Source organism: Xylocopa sonorina, chromosome 3 (assembly GCF_050948175.1).
Source record: "Xylocopa sonorina isolate GNS202 chromosome 3, iyXylSono1_principal, whole genome shotgun sequence".
NCBI lineage: Eukaryota > Metazoa > Arthropoda > Insecta > Hymenoptera > Apidae > Xylocopa > Xylocopa sonorina.
Window position 1 is genome coordinate 11,446,836 of NC_135195.1, and position 24,680 is coordinate 11,471,515.

The 24,680-nt window shown below is 45.8% G+C and overlaps 1 protein-coding gene and 1 long non-coding RNA gene across 5 annotated transcripts in view; both read right to left on the bottom strand.

Annotated features, from left to right (window-relative positions):
• LOC143422297 (uncharacterized) overlaps positions 1-24,680 on the bottom strand; it is a 346,242-nt gene that overhangs the window by 266,602 nt on the left and 54,960 nt on the right. The window lies entirely within an intron of this gene.
• On the bottom strand, positions 85-19,823 carry Tsl (membrane-attack complex domain containing protein torso-like). Of its 4 annotated transcripts, none has more exons than XM_076892826.1 (3): positions 19,485-19,823; positions 1,686-2,349; positions 85-655 (listed from the first exon to the last, which is right to left on the bottom strand). In XM_076892826.1, exons 2-3 carry the CDS (start codon positions 2,319-2,321, stop codon positions 260-262), a joined length of 1,032 nt encoding a protein of 343 aa, XP_076748941.1. In that variant the 5' UTR covers positions 2,322-2,349; positions 19,485-19,823; the 3' UTR covers positions 85-259. The 4 variants fall into 4 exon arrangements, with proteins under 4 accessions (XP_076748941.1, XP_076748942.1, XP_076748943.1 ...); XM_076892827.1 differs by lacking the exon at positions 19,485-19,823 and adding an exon at positions 2,969-3,104; XM_076892828.1 differs by lacking the exon at positions 19,485-19,823 and adding an exon at positions 2,616-2,759.

Here is a 24,680-nt window from a genome sequence, read left to right on the forward strand (position 1 = left end):
TTGAATGGCGGTTCAGATTTCTTACGAAGATCGCGGTGGAAAAACCGTGTTTACAAGACCGTGCTTCGATAGTAATCGTCCTCGTTGAAGTCATCGGTCATATAAAAACTTCTCCATTAAATACGTCAATACGTGTATACCGTGGTCTTCCACGTGCAGATTCGAGCGGTACGTAGCGTTACGTATTCTAAGTAAATCGAAGGCACGTACCAACGTTATCCTTTCAGGATTTTCGTATCTCTTCCCCCGTTTTTCTGTTTCACATGTTCACCTCCCATAGCTTAAAGTAATTGTCGATCACTTCGAGGAACCAATCGCGCCGCTGAGGATCCTTTATAATCGGCGCCAGTATCCGCAACTGTAGCTGCAGCAGAGCCTCGTCCCCCAGCAGGCCGTCCAGTTGCTTCAGCAGCATCGCGTCGCCGTGCAATTTCAACAGGGTGGCGTACGAGAAAATGTAGTATTGGTTACGAAGATGCTCCACCGCCCACGACTCGACGGTACGGTTTCCGCTTGCCGATTGTATGGAGCCCATGTGCTCCGCGTACCACGGCGAGAAGTAGTTGCCCAACTCGAGGTGCGATAGATCCGCAACTCCGCGTGTCTTCAGCCGCTCCTTGATGCGCAAGTACGCTTGCGGTGTGTAAACGAACACCTGGAACCAAACGTAGACCTCTAGAACCTTTTATGAATTACACGTCTGTTGAATGCCAGAGTCAACGAGTCGTAAATCATTTGTAAACGCACTTCTTTTCTCTTACTTGCGTAATTCTGGAGATACTTAAAACCGATCAGTTTTATCGATCAATCTTACATTAGTCTTACGAGAGCCGTGCTTAAAGTTAGCTAGCCAGTCCGACTGCTAATGGTGGCCGTTTATTTAAAATGTTTTTCTTTGTTTCTAACGGCTAAACATGGGTGGCCGTTAAATTGACCATGTACGCATCAGCGCCATTATTCTATTTGTAAACGGTTAGATTGGTCCCCGAGGGGAATATAATGATACGCTAGTTCGTACGTGTGTTTCTTCAGGCTATAATTTTTGATTGTGCGAGAAGAGTAATTAGCTGTTAAAGGAGAATTTCTCTTGTAATATTTTGTGACGCAGCGTGAGTAGTAGTAACGCTTCGATAATTCTAGGTAGAGATTCAAATGGATTCTCGGAAGTGTAGCTTGAAGTAATAAATTTTATATACTCGTAAATCGTTGTGCTTGCGCAAGCGTTAACGTGAGATACGAAGATTGAAGTGTTTATCGCTAGGTGTAAGCGATCGATTCTGTTGGCGTTTTTCAGGCGAGTAGGCAACAATTTAAATAGCAAGAGAAAGTGACCGGACAAAGTAGACTTTAACTGGTGGAATCCGAAGATTTATTGCTACATTGTTATAAATTTCAAGGACATTTATAACCATGTAGTTATAGATTAAAATGTTGAGGACGCAAAACTACAGCTTCCAATTATGCAAAGAGTAAACATTTCGATTCAGAACTGATCGTGGCTTCGAATTATGTACATTAACTCCTCTAGCAGATGTCATTTTAATTAGCCTGGTACTATATAGGGACGGCAGCTGTTAGATGAATAACGCTTCTGCGACGACATTCTTCTCGCATGTTTCCATACGATCTATCCCAAACTAAATTGAAATAAATACTCCATATTAACTTAACCGAGACACTCTTACCTGATACAGAGAGTTTCCCGTGACGTACGCAGCAATGTAGTGCGATCCAAAGTGCTTAATGAACCGCACCACGCTGGCAGTGTCGCCGACAGTGATGTTCTCCGTTTCCCGGAGGACAGCCTCGTCGACAATCATGGTGTCCGCGGTGCTAGCCAGCTTCTGATTGTCACGGAACCTGGCGACGCGCACCAGCACGTAACAATAGTCGCCGGTGATGAACGACGAGTTGATGCCCAAGTGGCGAGCTATGGCCGCCTTCGACCAACTGCTGCTGAACGCCCGCCACGGCCTCTCCAACCTTTCGAACGCGAAGTCCCGGAAGTAGGCCTGCAGGAGCTGGCGAACGTTGTCGCAGAACTCCATATGGAAATCGCCGTCGAACAACGTTGCCTGTTGCCGTTGCCTGCTCGCCACCGGTGTTGGATTCCTGAAAACGTCCAACATCGGCTCCCGCAGTATCCAGGTGTCGCTGTCGTTCCTCGGGACCACTCTCATGCTGATGCTGAGGTAGCCGTAGCGGCTGAAGATGTTCACGGCGCCACCGAGACGCGGCCTCTGCGACCCGTTGCTGTTCCGTGCGCCGACCAGCAACGCGATCGCCCATGCCAGGAGGAAGAATACCGTGCGCGACCACATCTCTCGCGGCTGCCTGCGGCGAAACCACCTGGAACAGTAAATCGATGATGTTTTCAAGAAATTTTGCCATGCTAAAAAACAAAGAAAAACACCAAATGCGGATTTCAACGATATCTTCTCCATAAAATGTTTGACGTCTTAAAAATCGCGTGGTATTTGGAAATTGAAAGTAAATAATACGTAGGAACGAATTTCGGAAGAAAATAAGATTCTCGCATTGGAATTGCCGATCGTTTCGTACGAAGGGTACAACGAACGAGGATTCTAATGAGGCGTTCGGACGGGGTACCTGACCTGACTGCAGCAGCTAACACGCTGCACAACTTCTTTGCGGATTCCTGGCGTTTCTTCCGAGCGCTTTGTTAAACTGATGCTTTTTACGTTGACGACTTTCGTTCAAATCTCAGACATCGTGGAAATCGTTAAAATACGGTTTATTGGTATACAAAAATTAGCGGATGTTCCCCCCAGCAAGAGGATTCGTCGACTCAACAGTAAAACCAGGATTACGCAAACTATACAAATGGAATATACCGAATAATTGAGTAACCCAACTGTCATATGATAGATGATCGTTCGTTTCGAAATGTCTTGTAAATATTAATACCGGACAAGGATAGAAACTCTGAACAATCGATGAAATTTACCAATTTACAGTCAGAGAAGGAAGTAAGTACAAACTTCTTCAGAATCCTTTACATATTCACCATCGTCACCACCACCGACACTCACGACTTCACTAATTATCGAACTAACCGATATTATGGAGTATTATTAAACGTCCTCGAACTATCATCACCGTTATTAACAGAATACCGATAAAAGAGAGGATACGAACGAAAGCAGCATCTCTCGATTAAAGAAAAAGAACCGATCCACGAGCGTCTAGGCGAAGACGCGTCTCGCGGTCCGAACTCGTGGCGTCTATCGGCGCCTCGGATCGGCGAATGCACGCGTAACCAACGGGCAGTCGGTATATCGCCGGGAGTTATCTCGATTTGTAGGTCTAGGTGGCATGTCGTCGAGGCGTTTGCAGAAGCGGTGAGTAGAAGTACGTGGCCTTCGTCCCCACCAGCCGTGGAACGGACGTACACGGTGGACTCTCGCGGTTTTCCAGTGAGTAAACCCTTTCCTCGTCCACACGAGAGACGAGATCCGCGTACGTTTCCTATTTTCGAGGCCCCAACAGCGGGGTACGTAGCCGAAGAGTCGCTCGAGCTGGCTCGTCTCGGTTCGCCGCGTGCACGCGAGTCCGTACACATCTCGATAAACGTCCGTGTGACAGACGATTGATCGTTATGCACGCCGGCCGCGATTTATGCGCCGCTCCGCGTTAACGGTATGTTGCACGGGAGATTGCGTTCGACAATGAAACGCCGCGGACGGCTTATTTCCGTGTTGATAGTTAGTCACGCCGTAGAGCCACCATTGTTACCTCGTTTATAGTTGCCACGATGTTTAGAGCGGGATTGACGGCGTTCGTGAAAATCCAATGAAACAAATCTTTGTTCGTGCTTCACTTCTTTCTAAAAGTACCCACGCGATATGTTATCCCCGGCGACATACTTGAAAGTTAACGATCGAATCCTTTTACAGATTCTTACTGTACGCGGAAATGACAACGAGAAAATGTTTCAAGAGCAAGGTTCAACCGTGATATCGTTGGACGACGTCGCTGGTGCATTCGCACGATGCCGGAAAGTCGTTCTAGACCCTTGGACCTCTTCCAACCTGGCAATCATTCCAACAATGAGACTGTTCTGTCTCTATGCGCATCTGGAGGAATACCGGTAGGTATAATTACTCATTGAACGTCTCTCTGTACCGAGAAGTGTCGACGATTACGTGGTTGGTTGGGCTGTTTCGCTGGCTTGGTTCGACTAATTGTCGTTGCGTCCGTAATTCGAGCATGTACACGTTTGGAGAACGGCACCCGCTGCGTCGTATGTTACTTGGCTGAACGATAAACGCGCGACAACGAACGACTGTAACAATTTGATAGTTCGAACCAATTTCACGAGGAGTCAGCATTGAAATTGAAACGTAGAACGTTTCGAAGCCTCGTGCCGTATCGGAGGCATCGATTAATACGGTACACCGTGGTCGCTGCTGCAAGAGCGTGACGATGGCGACAATAGAGCGGAAGCGCGCCAGAACTTTGCTACTGAAAACCGTGATTTCCCGAATGCAGCGTTCCTTGGAATGCGCTACGCCGCAGTGCTGCATCTAGGCTCTGGTAAGGCACGAGAAACGAATCTCTTTAATTACGATACCGTTACGGCGACGAACGATACGGAATGCAGCTCGCAAAATTAAGTCCCACAATGCGATACGCGTGCATCGATACAGTCGCGGTAGACCTTCAACACGCGATGAGAACAAAAACGAATTGGTGCACTTTGCGTCTATGCGAGATGAATTCACGTGTTCCCACGTGTATTCCCGGATGAAATAACTACGATAATATGCGAAAGGATCAATCTACAGCCACGAATTAATTCTCATCGCATCGCTCCTTGCTTAATGCGCCTCGTAATTGGCGGGTTGATTAATTTCGCGATTGTGATATTTTGACAAAAGAAATATTTCACTTTACGATCCATTATCGTGCGCAAGAAATTGATGCATGCATATTCATGTCGCGTTGCATAACAATTTCGTCGATTTTAATCAAGTGTGCATAAGAGTTGCAACATCATACCATAACCGCAAACAAGCTGAATAATATTTAAAAGTATGTTAAATAAGAGCGATTATGAACATTATGTAATGCATGTTAAGTAAGTACACGGGGAATCTTACAACGCAGACGAGACGCGAGTACGTATCGACTGTCTCAGCAGTAAAATCGGCGTAAATCATGCAGAAGATGCATGATCTAGTATATGAATCTCTCCCCTATGCGGTTCCACAACGATTATCGTAATACGAATGACGTAGTTAAAGAGTTAATCGACGCAGATGCAGCGGCACAACACCAGCAACAACAATGCGTCGTCGTGGATCGAAAGTTACTTTTCGATCGAAAGTTATTTGGCTTTAATTACATCTCGCGGCGAAATGTTGCAGCAGAGTCAACGCAACCTTAGGATAACTGGATACTACGTGTGATCGAAGTGAAAGTGAAACTGAGGGCTCTCACGCACGACGATCATTCGGAAACTTTTAGGTGAACGCCTCAAGATAGTCACGATAACCTACGCGTAGGAGGGTGCAGATCGTTATTAAACCGATTCACCTTTCGAGACCTATCTCAACAATTTTATAAACTTGTCTCTCTGCTTTTTACGTGAAATAATTAAAAAGAAAAAATGACCCGCGGACGTGAAGTAAGATTAGCAATTTTTTCTATGCAACATTTCTCCTACACGAGAGAATGCAGAAAATGTCTGGTATGGCGAAGGAGTAACGCAACTATCCGTATTTCCTGGAAACGTTTCTAACCAGATATGTAACTAAACATTTCACCAGTTCTGTATCAATCATGCTCGAAGCTACGTCCGTTGATAAAAGCAACCACATCCGCGGGACGCGTACTTACGTAACGAGAAACTTTTCGCCGATTTATCTCGAAAGGAAGATCGTTCCACATACCCAGATCCGCAGTTTACCGCGTTGCGAACGAAAGCCAGCCGTGCATATTCATGAGATTGCAACAAAGGGTTCGCCATACTTAAACTGTCGGCGCCTCAAGGCGATCTCATCGTTACCATTTTAACGCTTAAGACCGAGGCCAACAAAGGGATGCGCGCGAAAGTCAGCTGCCCGTTAACGTCGACGCTGAACGCGTCGCTATGGATCATTCCATTTCATTGAACGATCTAGTGATAGTTCTTGAAAGAATTAATTTTCTCTATCAAAACCTGTGAAGAAAACGATGAGAGATTATACTTACATGGATAGCCATTTCATTTCGACTATCGAAACTAACTAAATCGAACAGTTTTTTTTTCATTTCACTCGACTATCCGTCGCAAGCAAAAATGATAAAGTATCATTGTGTCGTTTAAAATATGGTAGCCCTTGAAATATTTCCAACATTGCACCATTGAATAGAATTAATGCCTACGCTGTGGCACAAGTGCAATCTTCACCGCCCATAAGTTACGCGTCAACGACACAATAGAGTATTCCGCAGCGTGCATCCGGCCAGACGTGGACGACGGAGCTTCCAAATTAGCGAAACGGAAGTGGAACAGGTTCCACTTTCGCCATTCTCCGTTTAAGCGCAGGAAAGTGGCTTGTCGCAGCGATTAGAAGTTCACGGACGTACCGAGCAGGTGAAGTTCGCACGGAAACAACCGTTCGCGCATTGTCACCACCGTTAACCAAAATGGCATTCACCGTGGGATTTCAAGGGTAGCCAAGAGGGAGAATCATCGGATGTACCTTCGACGTACGTAAGGAGTAGCCCGAGTAAACAACCGATTGTGAGTTTAGGCTGAGCTTTTAAACGCCAAGGAGCACTACGCGTGTAACTCTATTTAACTGTTGACACGCGACAAATATTTTCGCCCGAGCGCAACGTATAGAAAGTCTCGTGAAATTCAACTGGTCGTAAACAGTGTCGATGTTCCTCCACGTTTACACGCGATGCTGCTGCGAGGTATACATAAACTGTTGTGCAATGCCTGTTACGCGTCGAACGATCCACTACGTACGCCGAAGACATAATATCGAGATGAACGGCGTCGTTGCCTTTAAAGGGGAAATTTCGTAATTTTAAGGGTGCACGAGTGGCTGTTCGACGATGGCGCTCGAACGAAAGGTTACAAATTGACGAGATTTTAACGTTCCAAGTATAAATAATTATTTGACTAAAGGAGATAAAACTTCTCGGACTTGAACGTTGAAATTTAGTGAAAATAAGTGAAAAATGAACGCCTGCAAATCGATTGCAATAAAGGTAGCCTTACGTAAAAGTGACTACGCGCAACTGGTCGTACAGATGGAATCTCTATAAACCAGCCCTAACGCATCATCATCACGGCAAACCACGATCCACGCACCTGTCATCCATTCGAAACAGCACCTAACCGCGCGATGATCGCTCTCACCGGCAAAACCACGGACTTTCCAGCGTACCTTATAAAAGAAGCGGCGCGTCAAGGATGCAGCAGCGTCTTAGAAGGTGTTCTGGTCGTAATGGGGTATATACCTTCGTAAACGAACCCGATGCGTTTCCGTACGCGCTCGCGCGATAATGTCGACGCGACGAATGACCGCGGGTAACGAACAAAATCACGATTCGAGGAACAATCGAGTAAGCGTAGACGTTGCGATTCAATTGTCGCGTACAAGAAACGAGTCTGGAAGCGTATACGTGGATATGTACGTAGAAGCCAATAGGGTGGAATTGTTTAAGTAGCGTGGTAGCCGGGACCACGAAAGGGGTCCTTGCGCGGGGCATTAGACACCGGAAGCCATGTACCACAGTCGAATGATGCCCTGGCGATGATGTCTTCTTAAGTGACGTCCATTTAAATAATGTAATCGTTACGTTGTCGTCTCTTTTCCGTTGTGTTTGTTATGCAATAGGTTTCCTATCTTTAGAATCGATTAATCCGAAGATGTTCGCAGATTTTTATGAAATTGACGTACCGACTAATACGTTATTAGAAGTTCTCTGAAATTGGCAAACGTTGCACAAAATATTCAGCATCCCTCTGTTCCCAGTGACTCCACAAGTATGTAAATTATTAGTTGCGCGTAATTAACGGTTTTCTCGCGGAAACTTCCCTCGTCGCAAGAAGATTTACGGCCGCGGCTGGCCCGTTCGCGTGATTTAGCAAAATCGAAGCTAGTTAACCGAAGCAGCAATTCGTATGCGGCCCCCCGAGACGTATGAACGTGAGCCGCGTTCCCCAGAAGTCGGGGGGTTTCGAGAAAGAGAAGGAGACGCGTATAATAAATGATTGTCACAATTATTGCGCTCGTGGATCACGATGCACGTGCACTTTAACGACGTGGCCTATCGGCTTGGTAAACCGACACGATTCTTCGTGTCTGTTGCCTGAAATGGCTTGGGAAAAACGGATGCAACGAGGAAAAAAAATAGAAACGGGGCCAGTTCGATTGTTGGAGCTCGATCTGATTTAGTAGGTTCGATTCGAATTGTCAAACTTTTTCGCTACCTCGGATGAATAATTTATGTCCGGTTTTTGCGTGCTGCACTGGTTCTGTATTGCTGCGGTACTATATACACCCAATTTAACGAGAATACATTATAATAAAGAAGGAAACGCGGAGGATTAAAGTAACATTTGTTACTTTCGTTTTCACCAATGCTGCCACGTTCAGCTTCGAGAAAAAAACCAGCAGGTATAAAAATTTATGCGACTTCGTAGAAACGAATTTCTCGGATTCGAAGGAAACTGAGGTAGATGACTTTCGAGACGCAGCATCTAATACAAATGACTTCCTGTTCTTCGGTCACTGTGTTTAATACCAATGTGCTCGAACAGTGTGAGTCGTGTCTTTGGATCATGAATAATCGAAGGTTTCGTGGGATCGTCGATAGCTCTTTTGTTACCATTCAAGGTTATTCGAAACGTTCGCTATGCTTGCCTTCAGAGATGCGTTTAATGGATACTAAAACTTTTATGACCATTACGATCCACTGTTTTTCGAGCCACCTTACTCCGATACCTTTTATACGTGGTACGTCGAGAGGAATTGAAATCTAAACGCGGCTGGTAGAGGGGTGCAATTTGTCGCCGTTGCGTGACTCACCCTGTATATTAAACACCACTAGTCAGTGTGTTCTATCGTTTCGCGAATTCCAAGCAGCTTGCCAAGAATTCCAGTCATTCAAGGTTAACACTTTCCAGACTCGCAAAAAGTTTGGAGTAGCTAAGAGAGCTTTACGCGTTCGTTCACCGATGCTTTTTTGTACGAAACTGATTTTAAATTATCTGGTAACACTGCAATGCAAATGAATTTTTGTCAAATCAGAAAAGATTTACGCAACGTACAATCCCCATTCTTTCTGAACATGCCCCGATCTATCTCACGCAATAAAGTCTCGTGTCTTTCACTCCGGCGAACACATCAATCTCTTCCCTCCGTGGCACGGGTGCAGATGAAAATGACGTGTTCCCTTCATTCCCCGCATTGCGATCGTATGACGGATTTAGAAAGGGAGACACGCAATTCGTAAATAGAATCCGCGGTCCCGTCGAACCTACCCGCGATCTATTTTCCCTACGAAATTCCGTTTCGCGCGTCCCCTTCGTACGACACGATACAACTCGAACAACTTTTTTATGCTCGATTAGCTGTTGCAATTATATGGAACCAACGACGATGAAACAAGATGAGAACAATCTAGCTTTCCATAAAAATCTCATCGAAAATCCCATAGCGTGCCACGTGCATTGCATACGCTATTTAATGGCAAGAGTCGTGCCCACGCGCCAGCCACATTGGTTCTCCATACGGCGCCATACTGTCTCGCAAACTTTTACTATTAGTGCACTTTTCTCGGGAACGCGACGCGATCACTCTTGATTTCTGTGTAAGGCGAATCCGTAAATCAGACTGGACACTGCGAGTAGCCAGAATTTCTTCCTCGCAACGATCTCATTATCGTTCACAGGCATTATTTATATATTTAAAATGTATGAACTGTCGCGTTATAGATCGAGCGCGTGCAGTTCGTTCCATCGAGCGAAACCGGCTTCGCCGTTCAACGTCCGTTGAATGGTCTCGTTTACATGGCGAACGTGACGACCCTACGAAAACGGTGGGTGCACCAATATTTTTTTTCGCGGACGTACCGTTATCGTCCACCTTCCGTGCATCCACGGAATCGTCGTCGTTCGATTAAACGTTACCAGTGCTCGCGCGTACGGTCTGCGTGAAACTTTTCGCGAAAGTCGCATTACGGATTTGCACCTCGGTAGAAATTTCGTTCTTTATTCGGCCCGTGTCAGTTGATAAGTTGCGAGCTGCGTTCGTGCCTGGTATACCAGTTCGTTGCGCGAAGTGTCGCTTAGTTTTCAGTTGTACAGATCCATCGATCGTATCATCGACGCGTTTCGTAAGAATTAATGTTTCCATCTCCTCGAACAAAACTCATCGTCGACGCTTCTTTATCTGGAGAGCATATTTTCCTCGTCCGATAGTAAATGTTCCATTACGCGTTACAACGCGTGATCCGCGAGCTGTCTCTTGAATTGACCCCCCTTCGGCGAAACCTTGTTTTACAATAAAATATCAGAAGCATTTCCAGGGTTATCCTCGAAAAACAAAAGTGTCCAACTAATCAATTACGGCCGTAAATCACAATCATCGCTGCGGAGTCCAAGTGTTCGCCGCCTGGGCACGAATTGCGCGAGTGAAAGGGAGAAGGAGGGGTGGGTTTAGGGTCAAGAAGTCGAGATGGACTTACCCTACCGGATCACGCAAGTTTATTCGACTTCCGTTAATCAACAATCCCCCTCCGCCAAACGCGATGGCTCTCCCTTCCCCCACGACACTAATTGTTATGGGTCACTGACTGAATGCTTGTTGCAAGACAGCGAAATATAACGCGAGCCGCCAACGTTGCCGTACCCAATCACCGCCGCACTTGTTGCCGCTGCACACTTGTTGCACTAATTTCGCCGAATCAACGAACCCTTGCGCGGCTTAATTGTTCCTCACCGCGTCTTTCCATCTTCCGTCTCTCCCATTCTTGTCATTAGAAATTAATTTGCTGCTTTTTTCGTTTTCAAACTAAGCAATTGCATCGCGGCTAAAACGCGGGTACGATAAAAAGCGTCTGGGATCGTTAATCGATCGAGCAATTTCGTTTTTGCGACAAGTGAATCTGAATTCGATTTCCTGTGCCGTCGCGAGAGGTAGATCAGATTAGAGGTATCTTGTTTTTGCGGTGGAAAGAAAATGAAGAAAAATTGTAGCTCGAAGCCGTATAAAATGGGACGCTCAGAATCAGAGGTGTATATATAGATCGGAGTCGTACGAGTGCACATTTGTGTCAGCGCTCGGTTGCTTTTAGTTCGAAGTACGTATCTGTTTGTTTTTCGCCGGGCGATCGATTCGCCAGCTTTTTTTTCGGGCTAAACGGATTACACTTTCGATTTCTTTTAAATACGCATACATATGCACGGTCGCTCGATGGTATTGCTCAATTTATCAAACGTGTTTATCGTATCAATACGTTGCGTAACACGCAATAAATACGTTATCTAACTTTTAACGTTCTTGTACTTGGATGAGGTAATTTTAATAATCGTTGCTTGTAAGTACGTGAACGAAATCGAAGTATGAGGTCCCATAAAGCGAGTAATAATAATAAATCCCGCCTGGTGAAATACGTTTAATACAAAACGAATGAAATCGTGAAACCAGCGGAGGAAATTCCGCTTGGATCGCGAATATTACGGACAACGCGAAATCGGAGTCGCACGCTCGGCTGACGCACGAATGTAAATTAATTGCAAGACAAACGCTGTCTCGAAAAGCAAACGACCCTTTTATCGGATGACAAGACAAATTAGATATATTTTACGGCCAGGAAATAAGTCTGTACACAGCGTTCCGTATTCCGCGTTTGAGAACACGGCCACGTTAATCGCTTCGCCATTACAATGATAACTGGAGCGGTTCGCTTATTAAATTACTCATATTGTGTATTGCGACATTCGCGTTGAACCGCCGTAACCTCGTTCGTAAACGGTTCGACAATATCGCTTAAACGCGTATCCAGATTGATAGCGAAAAATGAAACCGATGCGTTCGAAAAGGTTCATACGCGACACTCCAAGATTCGCTGCAGAAGCATCGTCAATTTTCCCAAAATGATTCACTTTATGATTTAAATTCTGCTGTGTGCACGAATTGTTCGAATCGTTAACACTTTCTTATTAAACGTTTCGTGGTAACACACTTTGCACTTCAACGCATCCGCGTCACGGCAATCAATATGGTGGATCCGGTGTTATCCGTGGCCAACAAGGCATGATCCATCAGCAACCTGGCAAACTTGTGTTTACCGCTTGCAACACGCTCAGACGTATTACAGATGCGCCAATATTGATCGTGTCACCGTTTGTACAACTGATTGATAACGAGTCCATGGCATCCGTGAAATCCGTCAGCGACTTTAAGCGGATGTTCCTTGCCGCGCCATCGAACGCATCCGCTTGTCATCCATATTAAACGCGCTGAGATTTTAGATTAAAGAAACGTAGAAGAAGAAACGCTTAAATGCTGTTGTAAAAGAATTTCGTCGCTCTCCTACCATGCTGAGTATGAAAAATGATTATTAAAGCGAGTCTGTCCAAACAGCGGAAGAGAAAATAGAGTATGAAAAATGATGCAACGATAAAATTATTTTTATTCGAATGGCAGAGCGATATATCCTTCTAATTAATATTTAAGTAACTCGAAATTGATTAAGAGGAACAGTTTATGCATCCTCGGGCTATAAATCACTTTTTTAACCGTTTTTTTTACGTGGCGGAACAAGTAGAACCAGATTTTCGGCGGGTTTAGCCTCATTTATTATTCACCGCAGTGTCATTATCGCACGCCATGCGAAAGAATATTCGTATTCCTTTTATATCCTCGGGAATCAACCTGGCATTTACGGAGGCATTTTAAGTGTATCTTTAGAACTGCGCGGTATAAGAGCACCTCGTTCCCGCGAATACTTGCATGCATCCATACACTCTAGCACACTCGACCGTTTCGAATATACCAACGGGTAGAAAAATTTCTTTCCTCCCTTTTATGCTCTCTTATCTCACCCTACATTAACATAATTACCTCGGCAGGGATTTACGTAAAGTTACTCTCTCTCTCTCTCTCTCTCAGCGATATTAAAAAAGAAAAGAGCCACGATCCGGGAACGATCTAACTAAAAAAATTCAATGGTATTCGCTCGTGCGAAAAGCGAGGAGAGAACAGGAATTATCGATACTTTCTCAAGAACTGCTGCTTAGCCAAAAATTGGGATACGAACGGAGAAACGTCGTCCACTATTTATATCCGCTAAAAGTCTCTCTCGAGAGAGAAAAGGGAACCCTGTCCACCTTGAACGAAATTTCAAGACACGCGCGCGTCTCCGCCGGGACGAGAGCTCCTCTCGCGAACCTCGCCGATTTTGCAACGTCATTGTCTCCCGTAGATTAACTCCGGGGAGACAGAGGAAAGGTTTCGTCGAGGTTGCATCTCGTGACATTTCCACGAACGTTCTTTAGCGCGACTCGCAGTTATCTGCCTCGCAGTCGGAGATTCCCGGCGAATCAAGGATTCATCTTACGCCACGCCACGGATCCTTTCTGTAGAGGAGCACGAGGCTCGACGAGGCAGAGATCTCGCGCCGCATGAGAAACCAATCGCGACGATCTGCACGGGGCGGTCACGTTTTCGTTGTGGAACGTACGAGCAGGTGATTTTGTAACAACCGTGTACGTTTCAGAGTACAGCGTTTCGGTGGTAAAACGCTTTCGCGTACGTACAGGTAAGATATGCGTGCGTACACCCGCGATCGTAAGTCTTCGACCGGTTGCTACGACCTCTTTGGAGGGACGTTGTGCAAACTCGAGGATTCTTTACGTTCGCCGCGATAATGCGTGCTTGTAACGACGGAACGTTATTGTTTTAAGATTAAGAGGGGCCTCTAGAATTTATCGATGCACATATGGAGCACGAGATAATGCTTTTCTAAGCAATTACGCGTCTACGGTTAGCTTTAACAAAGCGTTGTCGAATCGCGCTGTTACGAGCGTATAAAAAGGAAGTAGAAATATATGTAAAAGAAAGATGTAGATACGGCGGAGAAGCGAGGTGACTATTGTTCACCGTGGTTAACGTTTCCAGCTTTCTAAAGAGTTCGCCAAAGGATACGCGTCGAATTGTTGACTCACAAAGCGGTGGATAAACGTCGACCGCGAAGGAAATAATGATTACAATGCTTTCTCGAGCACCGCGAGCGGCGCGAATGGCTTTGAGACATTAACCTCGAGTCGTTTCGATGTTGGTGCAACGATTTTGCGGTTTATACTTGATTTGCCGGGACGTAACAGCTGACGAGGTAAAATCGTTGAATCATAGACGAGGAGAAAACGATATCCCCCGGCGGATGTAATTCCGTTTATAAACTCTCCTTAATTCTTGAAAAATGACCGCTCGATAACGTCCCATGCATATTTATTAACGGAATCTTTTCATTCGTTCAGGTTATTCCTTTACCCTCGTCCTTGTATCTGTTCGAGCGGCATAATAAATATTTATTATACTATGTTAGAAACATATGCAAACCATATTTGCAGAGTACGCATTATCTTGTTAAACGACGCGATCAATTTGTTACAATCCTGGCATTCGCGGCATAATTGCGCAGTCTTCGATTCGTAACGATACGTCGGATCGAAGTGCATCCAAACATTGCAATCCATTTTCCACACGACTGCGCCTACCAGCGTCCGTTAATCCACGATCAAATCGCACATCCTGCTAAATCGTTCCGCAACCAACCCACACGTCGGCTCATAATTACGTAACGATCCAGTTCGTTCGATGCAGTCTGCTCCAATTTATATATATACATACACATGCACATATATCGTATTGTTATCATTATCATTATTATTATTATTGCGTGTGCGTGTTATATCACATTGCATAACGCCCGCTCTAGTAACGGCGTCGATACTTGGCAAGTAACGAACGAACCGATCGATCGCGGCCAATGACGCGCGTAAGGTCGCCGATTGATCGCGATCGCGGCACGAAAGTGCAAGTTCCTGTTATTTTTCTCGGTGAACCCTATCGTACGCGGCTGTACTCGCTCGCAGCCTGGTTGTTCCTGGTTGAAAATCTGGGTAACTGGCATAAGGACGGTCACCAAGCGATCGTGGCACGTGTCGCGGATACGTATCGCCGCGGTGCACGCTGTAGTTCCGTCTCGTTTTCCCTCTTTGCTCGCCGTCCGCGTACACCTTGTCAGCGGTATCGATGCTTTGTTACTTGCGTGAAAGTGCGTCTGGTGATATACCAATGATAAACGCGGGGAGAACGCGAGCGGTTCGCCCCGTGGCCAGTCGTTCGTTTCGAGAGGCCCCTGTTGCACCTGCAACCGTTCCGTATCGCGGGATCTATGGATCGATCGGGGTTACGCGTCGCGATCCTAATGAAACCGCGACCGGTGGTCGCCGGTGATTCGTTGCTGCTGACTCACACCGAGCTCCAGGCTACTTTGTTTTAGGATGTGATAGGATTTGCTGGATAGCGTGGCTGTTTTTCTTCGCGGAACGGTAACTTTCTGCGGTTAGGTGACACGTGTTCGTGACACACGTGATGGCGATTAGGAATGCTTGTTGCCTGACTGACGCGCAATGATTAACGCGGTGACCCTTAAGAGTCGGATGGTTCTGCTGTGGGAAAATCGGTTTTACATTGCTGTTTAAAGCCATTGAAAGGTCTGCAGGGCATTCTTAATCAATTTTTATCGCACGATGCAAAATGATCTCGACGCTCGTGTTGTATGAGAGTTTAATTTCGCTATTATTACCGAGCAGTTCTATCTATCGATGTATCGTTATCCCATCGTTGAATCAAGTTACGTATTCGTCGAAGGCATCCAGTAATATCCCTTTATACCAGATGCCAGGCGTCTCGAAACGATCAAGCATTCACCCAGTGGAAATGAATGCAATCCAACATCCGAGATTTGAAGGGAAAAACTCCTATTAACATGTCAAGAATGTTAACATTCATCGATTTCGCGTAACTAACTCGCGTTGACACGATTTCGCGCGCTACTGATTCATCGTCCCGTACAGTTTGATTTTTCTTCGCGTTATTACACGGCCACGTATACTTACTTACGCGCGATACCATTGCAACCTATAATCGCACGTACGAGCGAAGCGGTACGGTTTTATACATGAACGAGCACCGTCCGACGAAATCGTTGCCCCGTCGCACGCTGGTAAGTGTATCCTGCCTATTGAGCAACCTATACATGGTTCATGGATCATTTCTATTATGACGCGTGTGCCCCCTAATCGAGCCTCGAGTCAGACGGAGAAAGTCTAATAGCGGCAACGAAAGTTCAGCGTGATAATTGATTACGAAATGGGCGGCTTCTGGTCTAAACGCGGCCTGCTCCAAATGGTGCTAGTAATTGTCGCGATGAATTTCAGCCGTCAGACTCTGGTGCCGGATAGAAGATTGATAGGGGTTTGAAACTAAGAAATTTGTTTCATTTTAGATCCATACACGTCTATCTAAGATACACGCTGTGTGTTTTAAGTAGATAGTACTAGCTGGTATTTATTGTTCGAATATTTGCCTTTCGATAACCTAAATACTTTGATCAAATCTACGTAATTGTCAGGTACGCGTTTTATAGAAATTAAAATGTAAATTACAGCATAGATATTCTTTGCTATTGACCATGACCGATTTGCTAAATTCGCCTTCGTAAGGTAACCTTGAATGATTTCGAAAATTTCGACCTTTCTTGTGAAATTCGTCCGCGTATCGAGCAACTTTCGATCTCTCGATAATTCTTCAAAATGTCCGGAACGAACTTTGACTGGAATTATTTTAATGTCGGTGTGCACGAACGCAAAGACAATACACAGTAGGAATATTTAGGCGGGAGATTTGAAATTCGAACGAGAAATTCGCCAACGCGAACAGCCTGTTCGCCGATTAATCTACCTGGCAGCTTTCACGGGGATCTAGACATTTGTATAGTGGAGCACAAATCAGAACCGTTGTTTTCGCACGTGTTCAGCACATGTGCTCGAGTGGCGTTAGGAGTATCCCTCTGTTATTCGAGAATCGAAAGCAATCGGGATTATTAATGACTTATTCCCAGACATTCAAACTTTCCTGTTAGATATGACTGCTATATGGTGCAATTAGTCATTACTGTACAAGGTCGTGTGTTCGTGAGAGATAAAATTCTACGTATACGTATGAGTGTTGTTAAAAATGTGATAATTATATCACATTTTTGACAACATTTATTAATCGACGCCAGAGTACAATATGTAATTTTTCCACAGAAATATATTTAGATTCGCTTTGAGATGGTAAAATTTTCAGTCAGAGACATCGAGGTAGTTTTAAAATTGCACAAAGTTATACAGTTGACTGAAACAAACCCGTTGGTCCTCCGAGAACAACGAGTCCAAGGCTAAGTTGCCGCAATCCAACTTTCAGCAGGTTCTGCTGTCTTCAGCCCGATAAATAATTATTACTAAATATCGCGAAGCTCGTTCTTCGAAATAATTGGAAGATTTTGCCAACAATTGTATTTCAAACTCACTGTTCCTTCAAATACGAGACTTTTCTTCCTACTTTCTAAGCTTTACAGATCGTATATTTATTTATGATTGTTGTCACAGTACCGACAAATATCACTCGTATCGGAAATCAACTTAAATCTTTAAACGCGTTTCAAATTGATAGACAAAGATAACGCATCATCCGCATCGCTAATCGAAACATCGACGCGGCAATGATCGATGTATCGCGTTGCGCGCATTGTTCCCGCCAACTGTACATCGCTATTGTTCAAACCGTGGCAGCGTGCGCGCGCAGCGCAAAGTGTCGGCGCCTGGATACGAACGCGGATGACTTTTTCTAAGGATCGATTCTGCATTGGGGCACCGCGAACTATTCGCGGATGGGATTCAGACGGATCTGGATAACGTAATCCGACGTTCAAAGGCGGCAAGGCGGTTGAATAACGCGTTGGGTAAGTCGATATGCAGTATTCGAACAGTAGACTCACGTGCGAGCCGCGTATACGTGTGCAGGCCCGTTTCGACGGTAAGCTCGCTTCCTGAATCGAGACCTACTTTACCAAGTGGCTGACAGATCGGTTCTACGAGGTCAGACCGTATGAAGAAATCGTTTAACCCTCGAATCGGAAACGATTTTCCTTTTTTGTGTCTTTATGGTCAAGTGCTCGAGTGCGCATAGAATATGGATTAGTTCCATACCAGGGATATCGGTTTTCAATCGACTTTTCCATCGTAATACCCATTTATTCTGTTCCTTTTTTTTTCAAAATCATTCCTTTCAGTACACAGGCCCCTGCTGTATAATAAGCGATTTCTATAATCTAAAAATAAAATTATCTGAAGCACAATAAAATATCGACGTCGAATAATACAAAAAACAATGGCATATTCCAGGCAATGACGTTACCACTTGAATCTGAACGGTCGTAAATAACTCTTTTTTCACTTTCCAGAGCATGATCTTTATAAACTCGAGAGATAATTTATATTTAAATGAGAGGTCATATCGCGAAGGTTCGCGCACCGTCATCCGTTCGTTTAGAATTTACATTTTCGCCTGTTCGTGATACGCGTATTTGGTTTATTTTCGCCATTCCACGAAATTACACGTAAAAGCGTCTAACAGAGAAAAATAGGTTCGAACGGCGGGTTCGAAAGCGTGCATTGTGAGCCGAACCGTGTATGTGGTTGCTGGTTCTCACGAACGGAGCACACTGGCCGCTGAAATATTTTTCTTTAGCCCTCTCTTTCGCCGGTCTATTTGAACAAGATATTCAAGCCTTCCATTGAGAATATTCGTTATAAAAGGCTCGAGCAATGGATGAATCTCAAGATTCGACTTAACTCGGATGCTGAGAACGAGGAAAGCCACGAAAACGAGACGCGTATCTACGTCTTCATCTGTAAAGAAACCATCGTCAGACGGTATAGTTATCGTCTGAAATCGTGGAGACGTCTCAGACGAATAAAGTTTACGAGGCTGTCTCTAACAAAGGGGTACTAAAATCTTCAAATTCTTCCGCACGTTCGACCAAACACGGAACTGTTATCCGACGATCGCGATCCTTATCCGATGGTAACGACACAGAAGCCCCCGTCGTAGACCAACGAAATTTAATTAAACTTTCTACTATTCACGAAAGAAACGCGGCAATATTTTGCGCAATTATTGCGCAAATAATCCCAGGAGATTACAATTACACCTGGTTCGATATCCAACGGAGCGTTGCAACGGAAAGAACTGGCCGAGCGACGAGGAATCGGATCTATCCGTCGAGAGTGTCGCGGATCGATTGCCCCACCGATCGAACAGCAAAGTGTTTGCCACCGAAATGCAATATAACGCGACGTCCCCGGGACGTCGGTTAAAAGATAGAATGAACAGCCTCACCTGAACGCCTCAAGGATTCTCCATCTCTCCCTGTCTGCCCCTGTCGATCTTCCAACGTTGCCGCGACTACGTGGATCCCCGAACAGAGCGTAGAAGCATTTCTCTGAACGGAGCCACGGCGATTTTTAATGAACGCACCACTATCGCTAGTCCGATACACACGTCCTGCACTTTGAGCTATCCCGTCTCGTACCGAGCGACAAACATCCGCTTAACCTCGCCGCGACCATGTACCACATCCAACGGTCCGTCTGTCCACTCAATGTCACGCAGTCGGCGGGTCCACGAACTTGGGCCAATTTCCTGCTACCCTCTCTGAATCGCGCGTCTAATCCGTAACGAGCGGCGAACCGCGAACGGGGCTGGCACGCCGCGCAGAATCGAAGCCGGGCGGTTTTCGCGGTCTTTTATCTCGCACGCTTCCGGCCGTTCGTTGGGAACGCGGGCATCGATCGGTGCCCGCGGATTCCCCGGGGACAATCGATCGATAAGAAACGTGGAGAGCTCGAGATCGCACGTGTGCCCGTGCCTCTTTTCGTATGCGTCCTCTATCTCCTCTCCTCCACGCCACGGTGGGAACCGCCGCGTCGTCCACCGCCGGCCGAGGATCGATCGATCGATCACGACCGACACCGTTCTCACCGCTCACGATCGCGACGGGCAACGATCTCACCGTGAGCAGCGAGCCTTCGCGACTGCGGCCGCTATTTCGTATCTACTCGCGGCGAGCGAACGAACGAACGAACGAACGAACGAACGATCGCCGGTGAATGTGCGCGCGCTCTCCCTCGCGTCTCCGCGTGCGTCTGTGTGTACGAGCTCCCTGCGACACGTTGCACGCACAGAGCGCCGCTAATAAACGCCCGTACGCCCGTTCACCCATACACTCACCCACCACCGATGCATTTGCTCGGGTGGACGTACTGGGGAGAGACGAAGGTTCTAACCTCACGGTGGGTGGTAAACGAGAGATAAGGGAGCGTCCGCTTTTTTTTCTTTCTCCTTTTCCTCCTCCTTTCTTTTCTCCTTTCGTCTCCTGTTTTTCTTCTCTTCCCTTTTGACAAGATCGATCCTTGTCTGGTCCGCGTGAATCCTCAGGTGGCGCTGGCACTCCTAGTTTCTGTTTCCCCGCCGATGCAGCTCGACGGGATGGGGCAGAACTGGTTTTCTGAATGGTGGAAAATCGAAGATCCGAGCTCGATTTACGACTCCCGAGGAAGGCAGGAGATAAGACGCGTTACTTGCCCGATGGACGTTTAGGGATGGAACGAGGAACACCGCTGGATTATATAGATCCGGATAGACGGAAAATGTGGCCATCGCTACGTATCTGTAGCGATATTTTCAATTGCAAGCAAATGCCATTGAAAATATCTGTTTGCGTGGTCTGTATTATTGTTAACCTTGATTACATGGAAATTTTTCAATTAAGTTTTTAGAGAATCGCGTTTTGAGTTTTGCAATGGTTGATTAATTTTAGACTAAAGAATATACAATCGTTCTACCATCGCTACGTAAATCGATTTATGCATGAAGAGGGATAAAGGAATTTCCCATCATGCATTCGTACCTTCCGTGTCAAGAAAAGCCGGGAATGCTGCTCTATCTCGCGATATCGATGGCAGTACTGAATATCGAAGGGATAACTGGAAGGGAGCATCACGTAACTCAGTAAATTCTTTTATGCGCGGCTGCATTCGAACGTTTCACTGCGCTATATGCATACAAAACGATACATTACCGTTCGTCTATAAATTTTACGACCTTGCGACGACCTCGAGGCACTCATCGACCTTGGTTCGCGCGGCTCCACTTGTCTCGGGACTCAATTCCTTCTGATCGTTTCAATTTTTACGAACCGTCACACCAATCCGTTCGCTCGTGGGACGAAATAGGCCATCTTACATATATCATCTGCACACCGATCGAACGCGTTTCAAAGTTTTCTAAATGACGGAACGCGGACACCGCGGTGACACAAAAACCTGGTGAATATGCACACGATGAAACAGCCTGGAGAACAGCCTGGTGTGGTAATCGGTTCACTTTTGAAACTTCATCGAGTCCGTTGCGAGATATTGTGAACGATCGCGCGTTTCGCAACCGATCGATCCGATTCGCCTTGTTACGCGCGAGCTTCCGCAAGCTGCTTCTACCACGGCTCCTCTTCCCGCCGTTACCGCGGATAACAATGAAGCCTAATTCGCGGCACCTTCCGAGAGCCCCCGTTTCCGTTCTCACGTTCGCTCGTTCCAAATGGAATCGACGATCTTTTCGTTTAGACGGCTTCGCTCCGTTACCTCGCCGCTCGCGTAGAAAATGATTCTCGAGAGAGAGAGAAAGAGAGAGGATATTGCTCCTTGCTCCGATGTTTGGAGAACCTGTTACGCGGTGATAATTACGATAACGCTGTTATTTAACGGTACTGAATCAACGGTTCGGAACTTGATAGAGGAAGAAATTCCTGGCACCATTTTCGAGTCTTGAATGGAGGACTCCGGTAAATAACGATAATTAATTTATCAGTAACACGTAACTCAAGCTCAATGGATCCGCGAGTGCGAGTAAGAGGATCGAGATTTCTCAGGTACATCGGCTCCTTTGATTGTACGAATCCCATTTGCTTGACCAGCCGTTCGAATATCTCGTTGTCGATTACATAAGCGCGTGGACTGTCAGTGAAAGGGATTCCCATTCAGTTGACAACCGAAATATCGACGGAACTCGAAATTATGTTAATCTGTTAACCCGTGAAAGTAGCTCCAAGCGATCATTAAAATAATAAGGAAAAAGGATCATTCGTATATTCTTTGAAATACAATGTTCGCATCACTGATAGACACTGTTTCCACGTTTCATGTACGGGTCACGTATATCGCATTCGAACGCTTTTCAAAATCCATTCTACTCGACACCCACGCGCGTTATCCATGGTTCCTTTCTGTCCTCCAGGAATTCGTCGTTCGAGCGTTATTCTGCGTAAATGTTTGGTCATCGTTGCATTCGACGTCGCGATACCAGTCAAGTTCAGCATATCGCCCAAAAATAGCCGGCGCACTCGCGTCCCTTGCACGAGAGCCACAATACCCTTTTACGCGCGTCCCCTTAATTGAGATGCGCGTAGCGGCGAGATACGCCTCCGTACGACGTCTGCCTCGTCTCCAAGCCGTGTGTATCCGAAGCGTGGAGGATCACGACCTTGAGGAACAACTAAACGACACGTCTGACACGGTTGCTCCGCAGCAATTCTTCCGGCCGGTCGCCCCTCGCCGTCGTCACTGTCCACGTTACGGTTTCCACGGATAATTGCCGCCGGTTCGCAGCCACGGTTGTGCAAATATCATCGGATTTCGCAATGGCCGGGCAACATTTCGAGCGTGAAAGTTCTGATACCGCGACCGGCCGGAAAAGAAATGACTGTGGATATCGTGCGAATCGACGCGCGGCCGCTCGGTGCAAAAGAACACGTTTAATCGAGGTTAAGTTACGTTGCGACGCGTTACGTCACTATTCGATCCCTTTCCCCTATTTCGTTGGATCCCCTTTTTCCTGAAAACGCGTCACACTCCGCGTCACTTTCCTCCCATCGCCCGCGTTTACGGAATTCCCAGACTGAAGGATGCTCCTCGTTCGGTGCCATTTTGGTCCCTGCGTGGGAGGGGGCAGATTTTATCGTCGAAGACAAATTGCATCTTAAGGAGGTGTGTTTGAACTCTTTCCAAGACGCTTGGAACTTTTATGACGGCAAATGAAATTTTGTTCTCAGGTTTTCGAGACATGGAGCGTCGAAACTATTAGATAGTGCATCGAAGACGTTGCGTGACATTGTTACGCGTTTTTTAAACGTCTAGATTTCGATATTTTCGTTGTACGAAGTCGCCATTTGATACGTTATAATGGCATAATATCAATCGCTGGTATTATAAAAGATACTGGGAATATGTAAGATCGTGATGAAAGTGGCATTAGTAACGAGGCTATTTATTAGCATAACCTACAAAGTTGCACAGAGTAATGTTAGGGTATACAATGGTTACACCGGTTTCGCAAGGCGAGAACTACGTAAAGAGTTACCACGAGTCGCGTGGCATTCCCTCTTTTCTTCTCTCGTCTTCGTGGTCTATGCGAGGTAACAAACAAATCGGATACAACATTGTTTCGAAAACTTGTTTTACCTGAATAAACAGAGCGGGTATTCGATAAATCCAAAGAGAAACTGTTAGAGGGAACACTAATGGGATATAAGTATATCGACGTACTTCTTTGCTAAGTTCGTATACCACTTGCACCTCTGAGAGGACAAGATTCCTAATCGGATCGGATTATTTTCCGAGCAGAGAAATTAACTATTACGAAAACCCGCGAAGAATTAGCCACGAGGGGAAAAAACCACTTGATAAACCTATGGAATAACATTGCGCCAACGTTCCACGTTGCATCTTACTCTTTTTCTCGAATGCTTTCGTCATCTGGAGGTTGGTAATTCCACTGATAGTTACATAGATGAGTATATTAATTCGCTACCCGTAAGAAGTACGTATATCATAAGAAAATATTTAAATTCTTCGAGATTAGACGAGAGTACTTACTCGAATAACTTTCCTAAACTCTACCAAGATATATGATATCTAGAAGAAAACGAAACGAAGAAATTCAGCAAGAAATTCGCGAGTTATTAAAGATTTAATAAAGAAATCTATTTCCACATCGCAGAACGAGAGAAAATTATTTAAGAGTATTATCGAGAAAGGAATATTCGCGTGGCTTCTTTCCTTCCGTGGTTTCATCACCTAAACGCCGGCAACCAGACCGGCTGCGGCGCTAGTCCAAGAAGTTAACTGACCACTGGGAGAGAAATGACCAGTCGTTGAAACGAGGCAAGGGTGAAGGTCGCATTAGTCACGAGAGGCCTGTCTCGGCATGGTACATGCGCTATTCGCAGGTATTCACGAACACGCGTTACAACCTCTATACAATGGCGTTCGTTGCCGTTGAAAAAGAAGTTCTGCCATCGATAATACTCCATCTTATCCTCGGGATCGACAATGGTCTCGTTACGCGCGCGCACAGGGCGCGAATTTGATTTTGAAAAAAAAGTTCGCCGGTTTCGCGCGCTTTGCGCTTTGTGAAAGTGGATTCGGCCCTCTTGCCGCGCGATCCACGCGAAATAAAGTCGAGGAGCCGGTTTAATGTCAA